Genomic DNA, 13,559 nt, shown 5'->3' with positions numbered 1-13,559 from the left:
TATATATATAAAAAAGGCTCCATTTTCCCGAGACCTGTAGCGTCTCCATTTTTCGTGATCTGGGGTCGGGTGAGGGCTTATTTTTTGCACGCCGAGCTGACGTTTTTATTGATACCATTTTGGTGCAGATACGATCTTTTGATTGCTTGTTATTGAAATGTAGCAGTGACCAAAAAAAACATAATGCTGCCATTTTTTATTTATTTTCTCTCTACACCGATTAGCGATCAGGTTAATCCTTTTTTATATTGATAGATCGGGCGATTCTGAATCCGGTGATACCAAGTACGTGTAGGTTTGATTTGGAATGCGGTAAAACAGGGGTGATTAGAACTTTTATATTTTCAAAGCGTTTTTTTTTTTTACTTTTCACTTGCTTCAATAGTCTCCACGAGAGCCCAGAAGCTGCGGAACTTCGCTCGCCGCTGCTACATCCAGGCAATGATCAGATCCCCCCTGTGTGTAGCAGAAATGATCACTAGTTATGAGTGGTGACCACCGGGCGGCAATGACAACCACAGTGGTCTCCTGAAGACCCCTAGTTGTCATGCCAACCCATTGGTGACCCGTAATCCGGTAAGGAGTCTGGCGTTGGCGCACTATTACCCCCAATGTCAGTAAGGGGTTAACCACGGCCCGCCAGCACTGACCTCTTCAGGTTCACGTTTGATTGATGGGATCTGATTCATCAGTTGCCATTTAGCGGAAGTCACTTTCTTTGTCTTCGCTGCTGAATCTTTTTAATAGAAGGAAAAAATATTTTCAATTGTTGCTAAAAAGATTATAATCTCCCAACTCCTTACTGGAGGCAGAAGAGCTATTCCACAGAAAAAAAATATTGAATATTTGGTAAAAGTTACATTTCCGTCATCTTCCTAAAACCTTCAGAGAAGTTAATAAAGATTTTAAAAACCACAACTTATAAAAGTTACAAAAACAAAAGGCAAATTTCACTGCAGGATATTATAGGAACGGCCCTGATAAATGGGGCCATAATGTCGGTCAGACTGAGATATCCGATCTGCACACAGTAGGGACTGCTGGGACTTGTAGTTCTCCCCCGGTTGATATAGAAGCCTGGAGTGAAGCCGTAACCCTGTACACTAATAATGTAAATCTCCTAAATGTTAATAAATCACTTCTTACAACTCTTCCCGTTACTTGTGACCCTTCTCCTCCTCCTCACAGGCCATGGTGCCAGCGCCGCTCCCTTCCCCACAGATTCTTACGCTGATCCCACTTCATAATCAAGAAACGGAGGCGAGAGTCACAGGTTTAATTGTAATAAATAAAATAAGACGTCATCACAATGGCTGCCGGCATACAGGATGATGGGGGCAGTAGTGGTGGGACTGATACTGGCAGAATATCTACTTCCAGCCACACATTGGTCTCCCCCAGCGGCGCCTGATTCCTCCACGACAGCGAACCAGACCCCAAACACTAAGCTGAAGACGACGGCCCCCCGCGGCGGCTCCTCCGTCCTCATCACGACCCCGGACTCCAGCAGCCTCACATCTAGCACGTAAAGAAGGCGACACATGGGAAAACGACAACGGAAAATGCTCAGCACATGTTCTCTGTACAGCGGACGCCGCGCGCAGCTCAGTCCAGGAACTTGCGGTTTGTATTGGCCCCAAATAAAGCGACTCGAATCTCCGGCATCATCTGTAGGAGAGAAGATCGATCATAGAGTGCTGGCCCAGAACCGACCACCGGGGGCAGCAGAGACTAATGGCCGCTATCCCCGTCCTCACCTGCTGAGCGATCAGGTCCAGTCTGCTCTCCAGAGTATTCGCCACTTTGATCTTTCCATCCCCGTTATAAAGCTCGACGCCTCCGGAGCTGAGAGAGGAGGAAACAGTCATTTCTGTGGATTCAGCAAGGAGCGGGCAGAAGAAGCGCTCACTTACATCTCCGGGGCGAGGTGGGTGTCCTGGTCAATGATCACCTCGATCTCTCGCTTTGTGGAAGCCTTGTAGATGGGGATGCTCTTCTGTACAGCGGCCTGGAAAAAAGGCAAGCGGAAATTAACAAATAATCATGGGTCTGTACGGTAATAACAATGGCGGCCATTATACTCCGCGCCAGTGGGCGTCCACCAGAACGTCACGGGACAGCGATCAAAGGAGCAAGAGTCGTGTTACAGCGCAGGGGAGATCCTGTCTGCAGCCACCACTAGAGGGAGCTCCCTGTATATAGAGATACATGATAAGATCCTGTCTGCAGCCACCACTAGGGGGAGCTCCCTGTATATAGAGATACATGATAAGATCCTGTCTGCAGCCACCACTAGGGGGAGCTCCCTGTATACAGAGATACATGATAAGATCCTGTCTGCAGTCACCACTAGGGGGAGCTCCCTGTATACAGAGATACATGATAAGATCCTGTCTGCAGTCACCACTAGGGGGAGCTCCCTGTATACAGAGATACATGATAAGATCCTGTCTGCAGCCACCACTAGGGGGAGCTCCCTGTATACAGAGATACATGATAAGATCCTGTCTGCAGTCACCACTAGGGGGAGCTCCCTGTATACAGAGATACATGATAAGATCCTGTCTGCAGTCACCACTAGGGGGAAGCTCCCTGTATACAGAGATACATGAGAAGATCCTGTCTGCAGTCACCACTAGGGGGAAGCTCCCTGTATACAGAGATACATGAGAAGATCCTGTCTGCAGCCACCACTAGGGGAAGCTCCCTGTAAACAGAGATACATGAGAAGATCCTGTCTGCAGCCACCACTAGGGGGAGCTCCCTGTATACAGAGATACATGATAAGATCCTGTCTGCAGCCACCACTAGGGGGAGCTCCCTGTATACAGAGATACATGATAAGATCCTGTCTGCAGCCACCACTAGGGGGAGCTCCCTGTATACAGAGATACATGATAAGATCCCGTCTGCAGCCACCACTAGGGGAAGCTCCCTGTATACAGAGATACATGATACGATCCCGTCTGCAGCCACCACTAGAGGGAGCTCCCTGTATACAGAGATACATGATAAGATCCTGTCTGCAGTCACCACTAGGGGGAGCTCCCTGTATACAGAGATACATGATAAGATCCCGTCTGCAGCCACCACTAGGGGGAGCTCCCTGTATACAGAGATACATGATAAGATCCCCTTTGCAGCCACCACTAGGGGGAGCTCCCTGTATACAGAGATACATGATAAGATCCTGTCTGCAGCCACCACTAGGGGGAGCTCCCTGTATACAGAGATACATGATAAGATCCTGTCTGCAGCCACCACTAGGGGGAGCTCCCTGTATACAGAGATACATGATAAGATCCTGTCTGCAGCCACCACTAGGGGGAGTGCACATTGACATCAGTACATCTGTGCAGTGAGCACCTCCTGGTGGCATGTTGCGGTAGTTATGTTGTTATCTTGAGGACTAGACAGAGGCTTTGGATCAGTACGTTTCCACAGACATATTATGGGGTAGGCAGCACAGATGAGGGGTCTTTAGGATGTGGCTCTCACCTTGATGAAGGGCAGATCTTGCTTACGACATCGGATCAGCACTTTTGCTTCCAGCAGTTGGTAGAAGCCCTGGATGTGGAGGGAACATGGCGATCAGAAGGCGGCAGGCAGAGGAGTTACCGCGAATCCTGACTACAATCCTCACCTGCAGGATGAGTCCGTCCAGCAGCGCCTGGTACCGCGCCGAGTCCTTCACCACACGCGCCAACCTCTGCTTCGCCTCGTTCAGTAAATCCTAGATGAGAGAATAAATCAGCGGAGACCCCCAAACCTGCGGAGCGACCCCTATGTCCCCATCGCCCGGCCAGATACTCACAGAGATGAGGTCGTCCCGAGCCTTCAGGACCTTTAGTCGGGCCTGGTTCATCAGGTTGGACATCTGACTGTAGGGGGCGACAATAGGTTGAGATCAATGGCCCCAGCGGCACACAGGGAAGACCCCCCCCACCCAAACACACGGTGAAGCCCCCCACCCCGCCCCTTACATCTTCTTCTGCTGCTCGATCTGCTTCTCCTTCTTCTCGTAGTACTCCATGATCTTCAGCCTCTGTGTCTGCACCAGACGACCCTTCTCAATGTTAAACTCCTCCTCCGCCTGTCGGGAGAACAGAAAATATGAGGGTCTTAAAGCCCCCCCCTTCTGATTTTCTTGAAGGGGAGCTCCAAATTTATGCATTTGTGAGGCCGACACTCATCAGATAACGAGTGCGGTTTTTAGACTATGGAGTGGAGTTCCCCTTTAAGTGCATCCGGCAGCCGTCAACAGGGGGAGAACGCGCAGCCCGGCAGCCGTCAACAGGGGGAGAACGCGCGGCCCGGCAGCCGTCAACAGGGGGAGAACGCGCGGCCCGGCAGCCGTCAACAGGGGGAGAACGCGCGGCCCGGCAGCCGTCAACAGGGGGAGAACGCGCGGCCCGGCAGCCGTCACGCGGGTGGGCTCACGACCCTACACATTCTCGCTCCCTTTACCTTGGCGTCGATCTCCTCGGCTTTCTCGTTGGCTTCTTGCTCGATGAACGCCATCATGTGTTTGATCTACAGGACAGAAGACGGCAGTGAGAACAGACGGCGCCGACACTCGTCCTCCATGTGACGGCAGCAAAAAAAAACATTTCCGTCCTCCCCCCCATCTATGTGATTGGTGGGGTCTGACTGTTCCAAGAACATCTGGCCTGTGCAGTTTCTGGGGGTCTTCCTGCAGGGGCTACGCACTGATCCTGTGAAAACTATTCAGGTAGAATGCCGACATTTTCTTCAGCTTCACATCTGTAACGACCCCCCAGCTGTGAAAGATCGTGATATCAGGAAGAATGTGGGGTCTCCTCCGGCACCAGGGGGAAGGGGGAAGGGGGGGGGGGGGGGGGGGGGGGGAGTCTCTGGCCCAAAATGCTCCCCCATCCCTATGACCATCCCCCAGAAAGATCACTCTATTAAAGGGCCGGTGCTCTAGAACTGCAACATTTCAGCTTCTCTGGGAATTGTCTCGTTAGCCGTTTTCTGTTTCCCAGAGGCTGATGGAGGTGTGACACCGAGCCGAGGAATGTATCCCCCCCTGTATCTCATCTGACCCCCCCACCACCGAGCTGAGGAATGTATCCCCCCCTGTATCTCATCTGACCCCCCCACCGAGCTGAGGAATGCATCACCCCCCCGTATCTCATCTGACCCCCCACAACCCACCGAGCCGAGGAATGTATCCCCCCCTGTATCTCATCTGACCCCCCCCCACCGAGCTGAGGAATGTATCCCCCTGTATCTCATCTGACCCCCCCCCACCGAGCTGAGGAATGCATCACCCCCCCGTATCTCATCTGACCCCCCACAACCCACCGAGCCGAGGAATGTATCCCCCCCTGTATCTCATCTGACCCCCCCCCACCGAGCTGAGGAATGTATCCCCCTGTATCTCATCTGACCCCCCCCCACCGAGCTGAGGAATGTATCACCCCCCCTGTATCTCATCTGACCCCCCCACCACCGAGCTGAGGCATGCATCACCCCCTGTATCTCATCTGACCCCCCCCACCGAGCTGAGAAATGTATCCCCCCCCTGTATCTCATCTGACCCCCCCCGAGCTGAGGAATGTATCCCCCCCTGTATCTCATCTGACCCCCCCTGTATCTCATCTGACCCCCCCCCCCCACCGAGCTGAGGAATGTATCCCACCCCCTGTATCTCATCTGACCCCCCCCCATCGAGCTGAGGAATGTATCCCCCCCTGTATCTCCTCTGACCCCCCCCACCGAGCTGAGGAATGTATCACCCCCCTGTATCTCATCCCCCCCCCCACCGAGCTGAGGAATGTATCACCCCCCTGTATCTCATCCCTCCCCCCCACCGAGCTGAGGAATGTATCACCCCCCTGTATCTCATCCCCCCCCCCACCGAGCTGAGGAATGTATCACCCCCCTGTATCTCATCTGACCCCCCCCACCGAGCTGAGGAATGTATCACCCCCCTGTATCTCATCTGACCCCCCCCACCGAGCTGAGGAATGTATCACCCCCCTGTATCTCATCTGACCCCCCCCACCGAGCTGAGGAATGTATCACCCCCCTGTATCTCATCTCCCCCCCCCAATCTTATCTGACCCCCCAGTGTAATGCTACACCAGACAATCACAGATGTCTTATAAATGTCACATCCCCCCCCCCCCCCCCATCAGTCTCAGTCTGCTCATCCAGCGCTGCCTGGTGCATGGCCGTGTCCTGGGGAGGGGGGGGGGGGGTAGGGGGAGGTGGGTGATCTGCACACAACACGTTTTCATGTAAACAGACGGTCGGTCAGATCCTGCAGGAACCGTCCCCGACCACCGCTGGGAGCCGCCGCTTACAGTAAACAGCCGCCGCCGTCCTTGACTCGTCCTGATCAGACCTCGGCCCCTTCCAGGGTCCGGAGCAGCGACTTACACAGTGTGTGTGTGGTGTAATATCAGGGGCCACTCTGCTCCCCAATAATGAGATCATTGACCCCCGGACGGGTGCATCACATGGGAGGGGGGTCCCCAATGTGATCTACACTCAGGATTTCCACACAGCGGCGACTCAGGGTGATGGGGGTTGTAGTTCCTGAATCTGCAGCCGATCATCATGTGACCGAGACGTCAGGTGACTCAGAGAAGAAGAAGGAGCCCATTCATCAAGGCGGGGGGCAGAGGCTGAGGGGAAACTGCTGCAGCCCCCACCCCCCAACCAAGAACAGGGAACCAAGTAAGGGAATAGACCCCCCCCCCCCCCCCAACAAGGAGAAGAGACCCCCCAGGACAGGAAGAAGAACCCCCCCCCCAACAAGGAGAAGAGACCCCCCCCCCCCCCCCAACAAGGAGAATAGACCCCCCCCCCAACAAGGAGAATAGACCCCCCCCCCCAACAAGGAGAATAGACCCCCCCCCCCAACAAGGAGAATAGACCCCCCCCCCCAACAAGGAGAATAGACCCCCCCCCCCCCAACAAGGAGAATAGACCCCCCCCCCAACAAGGAGAATAGACCCCCCCCCCCCAACAAGGAGAATAGACCCCCCCCCCCCCAACAAGGAGAATAGACCCCCCCCCCCCAACAAGGAGAATAGACCCCCCCCCCAACAAGGAGAATAGACCCCCCCCCCCCCAAGGAGAATAGACCCCCCCCCCAACAAGGAGAATAGACCCCCCCCCCCCCAACAAGGAGAATAGACCCCCCCCCCCCCAACAAGGAGAATAGACCCCCCCCCCCCAACAAGGAGAATAGACCCCCCCCCCCCAACAAGGAGAATAGACCCCCCCCCCAAACAAGGAGAATAGACCCCCCCCCAAACAAGGAGAATAGACCCCCCCCCAACAAGGAGAATAGACCCCCTCCCCATAAGGACAGGAGGAAGAGACCCCCCCAGGACAGGAAGAGACCCCCCCCCACAACAAGGAGAATAGACCCCCCCATAAGAACAGGAGGAAGAGACCACACAACAAGGAGAAGAGACCCCCCCAGGACAAGGAAGGAGAGACCCCCCCCCCCCCAACAAGGACAGGAAGAAGGAGACCCCCACAAGACAGGAAGAGACCTCCATCAGAGCCACCCCCCAAAACACAGGAAAGACCCCCCAGAAAAAGGGAAGAGACCCCCAACAGGGAGAAGAGACCCCATCAGAGCCTCCCCCCAAACCCCTGAGGAAAGACCCTTAGAATAAGGGGAAGATCCCAAAACAAGCAGAACCCAGAACAAAAATCCCCCCAAAAGCAGAGACTCCGCCCCCCGGACCCCACACCGCCCCCTCCTGGTGACACAGAGGCCTCTGCCCCCGGGCCCGCACCACAGGACGCAGCGACCCCCAGAGTCCGCACAGCCGGCCGCCTCCGCCCCGCTCACCTGCTTCTGGACGTCGGCGTCGCTCAGGGCCATGGTGCCGGGAGGTTGAAGCCGCAGCTGGAGATGAAAACACTGAAGAGCGGAGGCGACAATGACACCGAGCACCGGCAGCTCCCTCTTATACAGCGGTCACCTGACTACAGCCGCGCCCCGCCCACATCCGTGTCAGCTGACCGGTTACTCGGGATAAGTCACGCCCAAAACACTAAGAAAGGCGCCCACTGCACCTACCCCGCCCTGGTGGGTCACCACGGAAACCGTAGGAGGCGGAGCCTAATATACAACCATCACCTGTGTCCTTATAGGAGGAGGAGCCTCACATACATCTATCACCTGTGTCCTTATAGGAGGAGGAGCCCCATATACATCTATCACCTGTATCCTTATAGGAGGAGGAGCCTCATATACATCTATCACCTGTGTCCTTATAGGAGGCGGAGCCTCATATACATCTATCACCTGTGTCCTTATAGGAGGAGGCGCCCCATATACATCTATCACCTGTGTCCTTATAGGAGGAGGCGCCTCATATACATCTATCACCTGTGTCCTTATAGGAGGAGGAGCCCCATATACATCTATCACCTCTGCCTTATAGGAGGAGGAGCCCATATACATCTATCACCTGTGTCCTTATAGGAGGAGGAGCCCCATATACATCTATCACCTGTATCCTTATAGGAGGAGGAGCCTCATATACATCTATCACCTGTGTCCTTATAGGAGGCGGAGCCTCATATACATCTATCACCTGTGTCCTTATAGGAGGAGGAGCCCCATATACATCTATCACCTGTGTCCTTATAGGAGGAGGCGCCTCATATACATCCGTCACCTGTGTCCTTATAGGAGGAGGAGCCCATATACATCTATCACCTGTGTCCTTATAGGAGGAGGAGCCTCATATACATCTATCACCTGTGTCCTTATAGGAGGAGGCGCCTCATATACATCTATCACCTGTGTCCTTATAGGAGGAGGCGCCTCATATTTATCTATCACCTGTGTCCTTATAGGAGGAGGAGCCTCATATACATCTATCACCTGTGTCCTTATAGGAGGAGGCGCCTCATATACATCCGTCACCTGTGTCCTTATAGGAGGAGGAGCCTCATAAACATCTATCACCTGTGTCCTTATAGGAGGAGGAGCCCCATATACATCTATCACCTGTGTCCTTATAGGAGGAGGAGCCTCATATACATCTATCACCTGTGTCCTTATAGGAGGAGGAGCCCCATATACATCTATCACCTGTGTCCTTATAGGAGGAGGAGCCTCATATACATCTATCACCTGTGTCCTTATAGGAGGAGGAGCCTCATATACATCTATCACCTGTGTCCTTATAGGAGGAGGCGCCTCATATACATCTATCACCTGTGTCCTTATAGGAGGAGGAGCCCCATATACATCTATCACCTGTGTCCTTATAGGAGGAGGAGCCTCATATACATCTATCACCTGTGTCCTTATAGGAGGAGGAGCCCCATATACATCTATCACCTGTGTCCTTATAGGAGGAGGAGCCTCATATACATCTATCACCTGTGTCCTTATAGGAGGAGGAGCCTCATATACATCTATCACCTGTGTCCTTATAGGAGGAGGCGCCTCATATACATCTATCACCTGTGTCCTTATAGGAGGAGGAGCCCCATATACATCTATCACCTGTGTCCTTATAGGAGGAGGCGCCCCATATACATCTATCACCTGTGTCCTTATAGGAGGAGGCGCCCCATATACATCTATCACCTGTGTCCTTATAGGAGGAGGCGCCCCATATACATCTATCACCTGTGTCCTTATAGGAGGAGGAGCCTCACATACATCTATCACCTGTATCCTTATAGGAGGAGGAGCCTCATATACATCTATCACCTGTGTCCTTATACGAGGAGGAGCCCATATACATCTATCACCTGTGTCCTTATAGGAGGAGGAGCCCCATATACATTTATCACCTGTGTCCTTATAGGAGGAGGCGCCTCATATACATCTATCACCTGTGTCCTTATAGGAGGAGGAGCCCCATATACATCTATCACCTGTGTCCTTATAGGAGGAGGCGCCCCATATACATCTATCACCTGTGTCCTTATAGGAGGAGGCGCCCCATATACATCTATCACCTGTGTCCTTATAGGAGGAGGAGCCTCACATACATCTATCACCTGTATCCTTATAGGAGGAGGAGCCTCATATACATCTATCACCTGTGTCCTTATAGGAGGAGGAGCCCATATACATCTATCACCTGTGTCCTTATAGGAGGAGGAGCCCCATATACATCTATCACCTGTGTCCTTATAGGAGGAGAAGCCTCATATACATCACCTGCGTCCTTATAGGAGGAGGAGCCTCACATACATCTATCACCTGTATCCTTATAGGAGGAGGAGCCTCATATACATCTATCACCTGTGTCCTTATAAGAGGAGAAGCCCCATATACATCTATCACCTGTGTCCTTATAGGAGGAGGAGCCCCATATACATCTATCACCTGTGTCCTTATAGGAGGAGGAGCCTCATATACATCTATCACCTGTGTCCTTATAGGAGGAGGAGCCTCATATACATCTATCACCTGTGTCCTTATAGGAGGAGGAGCCTCATATACATCTATCACCTGTATCCTTATAGGAGGAGGAGCCTCATATACATCTATCACCTGTGTCCTTATAGGAGGAGGAGCCCCATATACATCTATCACCTGTGTCCTTATAGGAGGAGGAGCCTCATATACATCTATCACCTGTATCCTTATAGGAGGAGGAGCCTCATATACATCTATCACCTGTGTCCTTATAGGAGGAGGCGCCTCATATACATCTATCACCTGTGTCCTTATAGGAGTAGGAGCCCCATATACATCTATCACCTGTGTCCTTATAGGAGGAGGCGCCTCATATACATCTATCACCTGTGTCCTTATAGGAGGAGGAGCCCCATATACATCTATCACCTGTGTCCTTATAGGAGGAGGAGCCCCATATACATCTATCACCTGTATCCTTGTAGGAGGAGGAGCCTCATATACATCTATCACCTGTGTCCTTATAGGAGGAGGCGCCTCATATACATCTAACACCTGTGTCCTTATAGGAGGAGGAGCCCCATATACATCTATCACCTGTATCCTTATAGGAGGAGGAGCCTCATATACATCTATCACCTGTGTCCTTATAGGAGGAGGCGCATCATATACATCTAACACCTGTGTCCTTATAGGAGGAGGAGCCCTTATACATCTATCACCTGTGTCCTTATAGGAGGAGGCACCCCATATACATCTATCACCTGTGTCCTTATAGGAGGAGGAGCCTCACATACATCTATCACCTGTATCCTTATAGGAGGAGGAGCCTCATATACATCTATCACCTGTGTCCTTATACGAGGAGGAGCCCATATACATCTATCACCTGTGTCCTTATAGGAGGAGGAGCCCCATATACATCTATCACCTGTGTCCTTATAGGAGGAGGCGCCTCATATACATCTATCACCTGTGTCCTTATAGGAGGAGGAGCCCCATATACATCTATCACCTGTGTCCTTATAGGAGGAGGCGCCCCATATACATCTATCACCTGTGTCCTTATAGGAGGAGGCGCCCCATATACATCTATCACCTGTGTCCTTATAGGAGGAGGCGCCCCATATACATCTATCACCTGTGTCCTTATAGGAGGAGGAGCCTCACATACATCTATCACCTGTATCCTTATAGGAGGAGGAGCCTCATATACATCTATCACCTGTGTCCTTATAGGAGGAGGAGCCCATATACATCTATCACCTGTGTCCTTATAGGAGGAGGAGCCCCATATACATCTATCACCTGTGTCCTTATAGGAGGAGAAGCCTCATATACATCACCTGCGTCCTTATAGGAGGAGGAGCCTCACATACATCTATCACCTGTATCCTTATAGGAGGAGGAGCCTCATATACATCTATCACCTGTGTCCTTATAGGAGGAGAAGCCCCATATACATCTATCACCTGTGTCCTTATAGGAGGAGGAGCCCCATATACATCTATCACCTGTGTCCTTATAGGAGGAGGAGCCTCATATACATCTATCACCCGTGTCCTTATAGGAGGAGGAGCCTCATATACATCTATCACCCGTGTCCTTATAGGAGGAGGAGCCCCATATACATCTATCACCTGTGTCCTTATAGGAGGAGGCGCCTCATATACATCTATCACCTGTGTCCTTATAGGAGGAGGAGCCCCATATACATCTATCACCTGTATCCTTATAGGAGGAGGAGCCCATATACATCTATCACCTGTGTCCTTATAGGAGGAGGAGCCTCATATACATCTATCACCTGTGTCCTTATAGGAGGAGGCGCCTCATATACATCTAACACCTGTGTCCTTATAGGAGGAGGAGCCCTTATACATCTATCACCTGTGTCCTTATAGGAGGAGGCGCCCCATATACATCTATCACCTGTGTCCTTATAGGAGGAGGCGCCCCATATACATCTATCACCTGTGTCCTTATAGGAGGAGGAGCCTCACATACATCTATCACCTGTATCCTTATAGGAGGAGGAGCCTCACATACATCTATCACCTGTATCCTTATAGGAGGAGGAGCCTCATATACATCTATCACCTGTGTCCTTATAGGAGGAGGAGCCTCATATACATCTATCACCTGTCTCCTTAAAGGAGGAGGAGCCTCATATACATCTATCACCTGTGTCCTTATAGGAGGAGGAGCCCCATATACATCTATCACCTGTGACCTTATAGGAGGAGGAGCCCCATATACATCTATCACCTGTGTCCTTATAGGAGGAGCCCCATATACATCTATCACCTGTATCCTTATAGGAGGAGGAGCCTCATATACATCTATCACCTGTATCCTTATAGGAGGAGGAGCCTCATATACATCTATCACCTGTGTCCTTATAGGAGGAGGAGCCTCACATACATCTATCACCTGTATCCTTATAGGAGGAGGAGCCTCATATACATCTATCACCTGTGTCCTTATAGGAGGAGAAGCCCCATATACATCTATCACCTGTGTCCTTATAGGAGGAGGAGCCCCATATACATCTATCACCTGTGTCCTTATAGGAGGAGAAGCCTCATATACATCACCTGCGTCCTTATAGGAGGAGGAGCCTCACATACATCTATCACCTGTATCCTTATAGGAGGAGGAGCCTCACATACATCTATCACCTGTGTCCTTATAGGAGGAGAAGCCCCATATACATCTATCACCTGTGTCCTTATAGGAGGAGGAGCCCCATATACATCTATCACCTGTGTCCTTATAGGAGGAGGAGCCTCATATACATCTATCACCTGTGTCCTTATAGGAGGAGGAGCCTCATATACATCTATCACCTGTGTCCTTATAGGAGGAGGAGCCTCATATACATCTATCACCTGTATCCTTATAGGAGGAGGAGCCTCATATACATCTATCACCTGTGTCCTTATAGGAGGAGGAGCCCCATATACATCTATCACCTGTGTCCTTATAGGAGGAGCCCCATATACATCTATCACCTGTATCCTTATAGGAGGAGGAGCCTCATATACATCTATCACCTGTATCCTTATAGGAGGAGGAGGCTCATATACATCTATCACCTGTGTCCTTATAGGAGGAGGAGCCTCATATACATCTATCACCTGTGTCCTTATAGGAGGAGGAGCCCCATATACATCTA

The 13,559-nt window shown here is 51.5% G+C and overlaps 1 protein-coding gene across 1 annotated transcript; it reads right to left on the bottom strand.

Annotated features, from left to right (window-relative positions):
* Positions 1–1,262: 1,262 nt before the first annotated feature.
* ATP6V1E1 (ATPase H+ transporting V1 subunit E1) lies at positions 1,263–8,001 on the bottom strand. Its single transcript, XM_069762911.1, has 9 exons — positions 7,841–8,001; positions 4,468–4,533; positions 3,984–4,093; positions 3,815–3,881; positions 3,644–3,733; positions 3,499–3,567; positions 1,914–2,008; positions 1,758–1,845; positions 1,263–1,668 (listed from the first exon to the last, which is right to left on the bottom strand). Exons 1-9 carry the CDS (start codon positions 7,871–7,873, stop codon positions 1,606–1,608), a joined length of 681 nt encoding a protein of 226 aa, XP_069619012.1. The 5' UTR covers positions 7,874–8,001; the 3' UTR covers positions 1,263–1,605.
* Positions 8,002–13,559: the final 5,558 nt, after the last annotated feature.

The sequence above is a fragment of the Ranitomeya imitator genome, chromosome 4 (genome assembly GCF_032444005.1).
Source record: "Ranitomeya imitator isolate aRanImi1 chromosome 4, aRanImi1.pri, whole genome shotgun sequence".
Lineage (NCBI taxonomy): Eukaryota > Metazoa > Chordata > Amphibia > Anura > Dendrobatidae > Ranitomeya > Ranitomeya imitator.
Note: the sequence above shows the minus strand (reverse complement) of the source record. Positions and strands in the feature narration are given on the sequence as shown.

Excerpts from the sequence above, each read along its gene's own strand:
- ATP6V1E1 (XM_069762911.1), bottom strand. The coding sequence starts at position 7,873 with ATGGCCCTGAGCGACGCCGACGTCCAGAAGCAG. Across the intron at positions 4,534-7,840 it reads ACGCCGACGTCCAGAAGCAG|ATCAAACACATGATGGCGTT; the intron begins GTGAGCGGGGCG and ends TCTGTCCTGTAG. Across the intron at positions 1,669-1,757 it reads TGGACCTGATCGCTCAGCAG|ATGATGCCGGAGATTCGAGT; the intron begins GTGAGGACGGGG and ends TCTCTCCTACAG.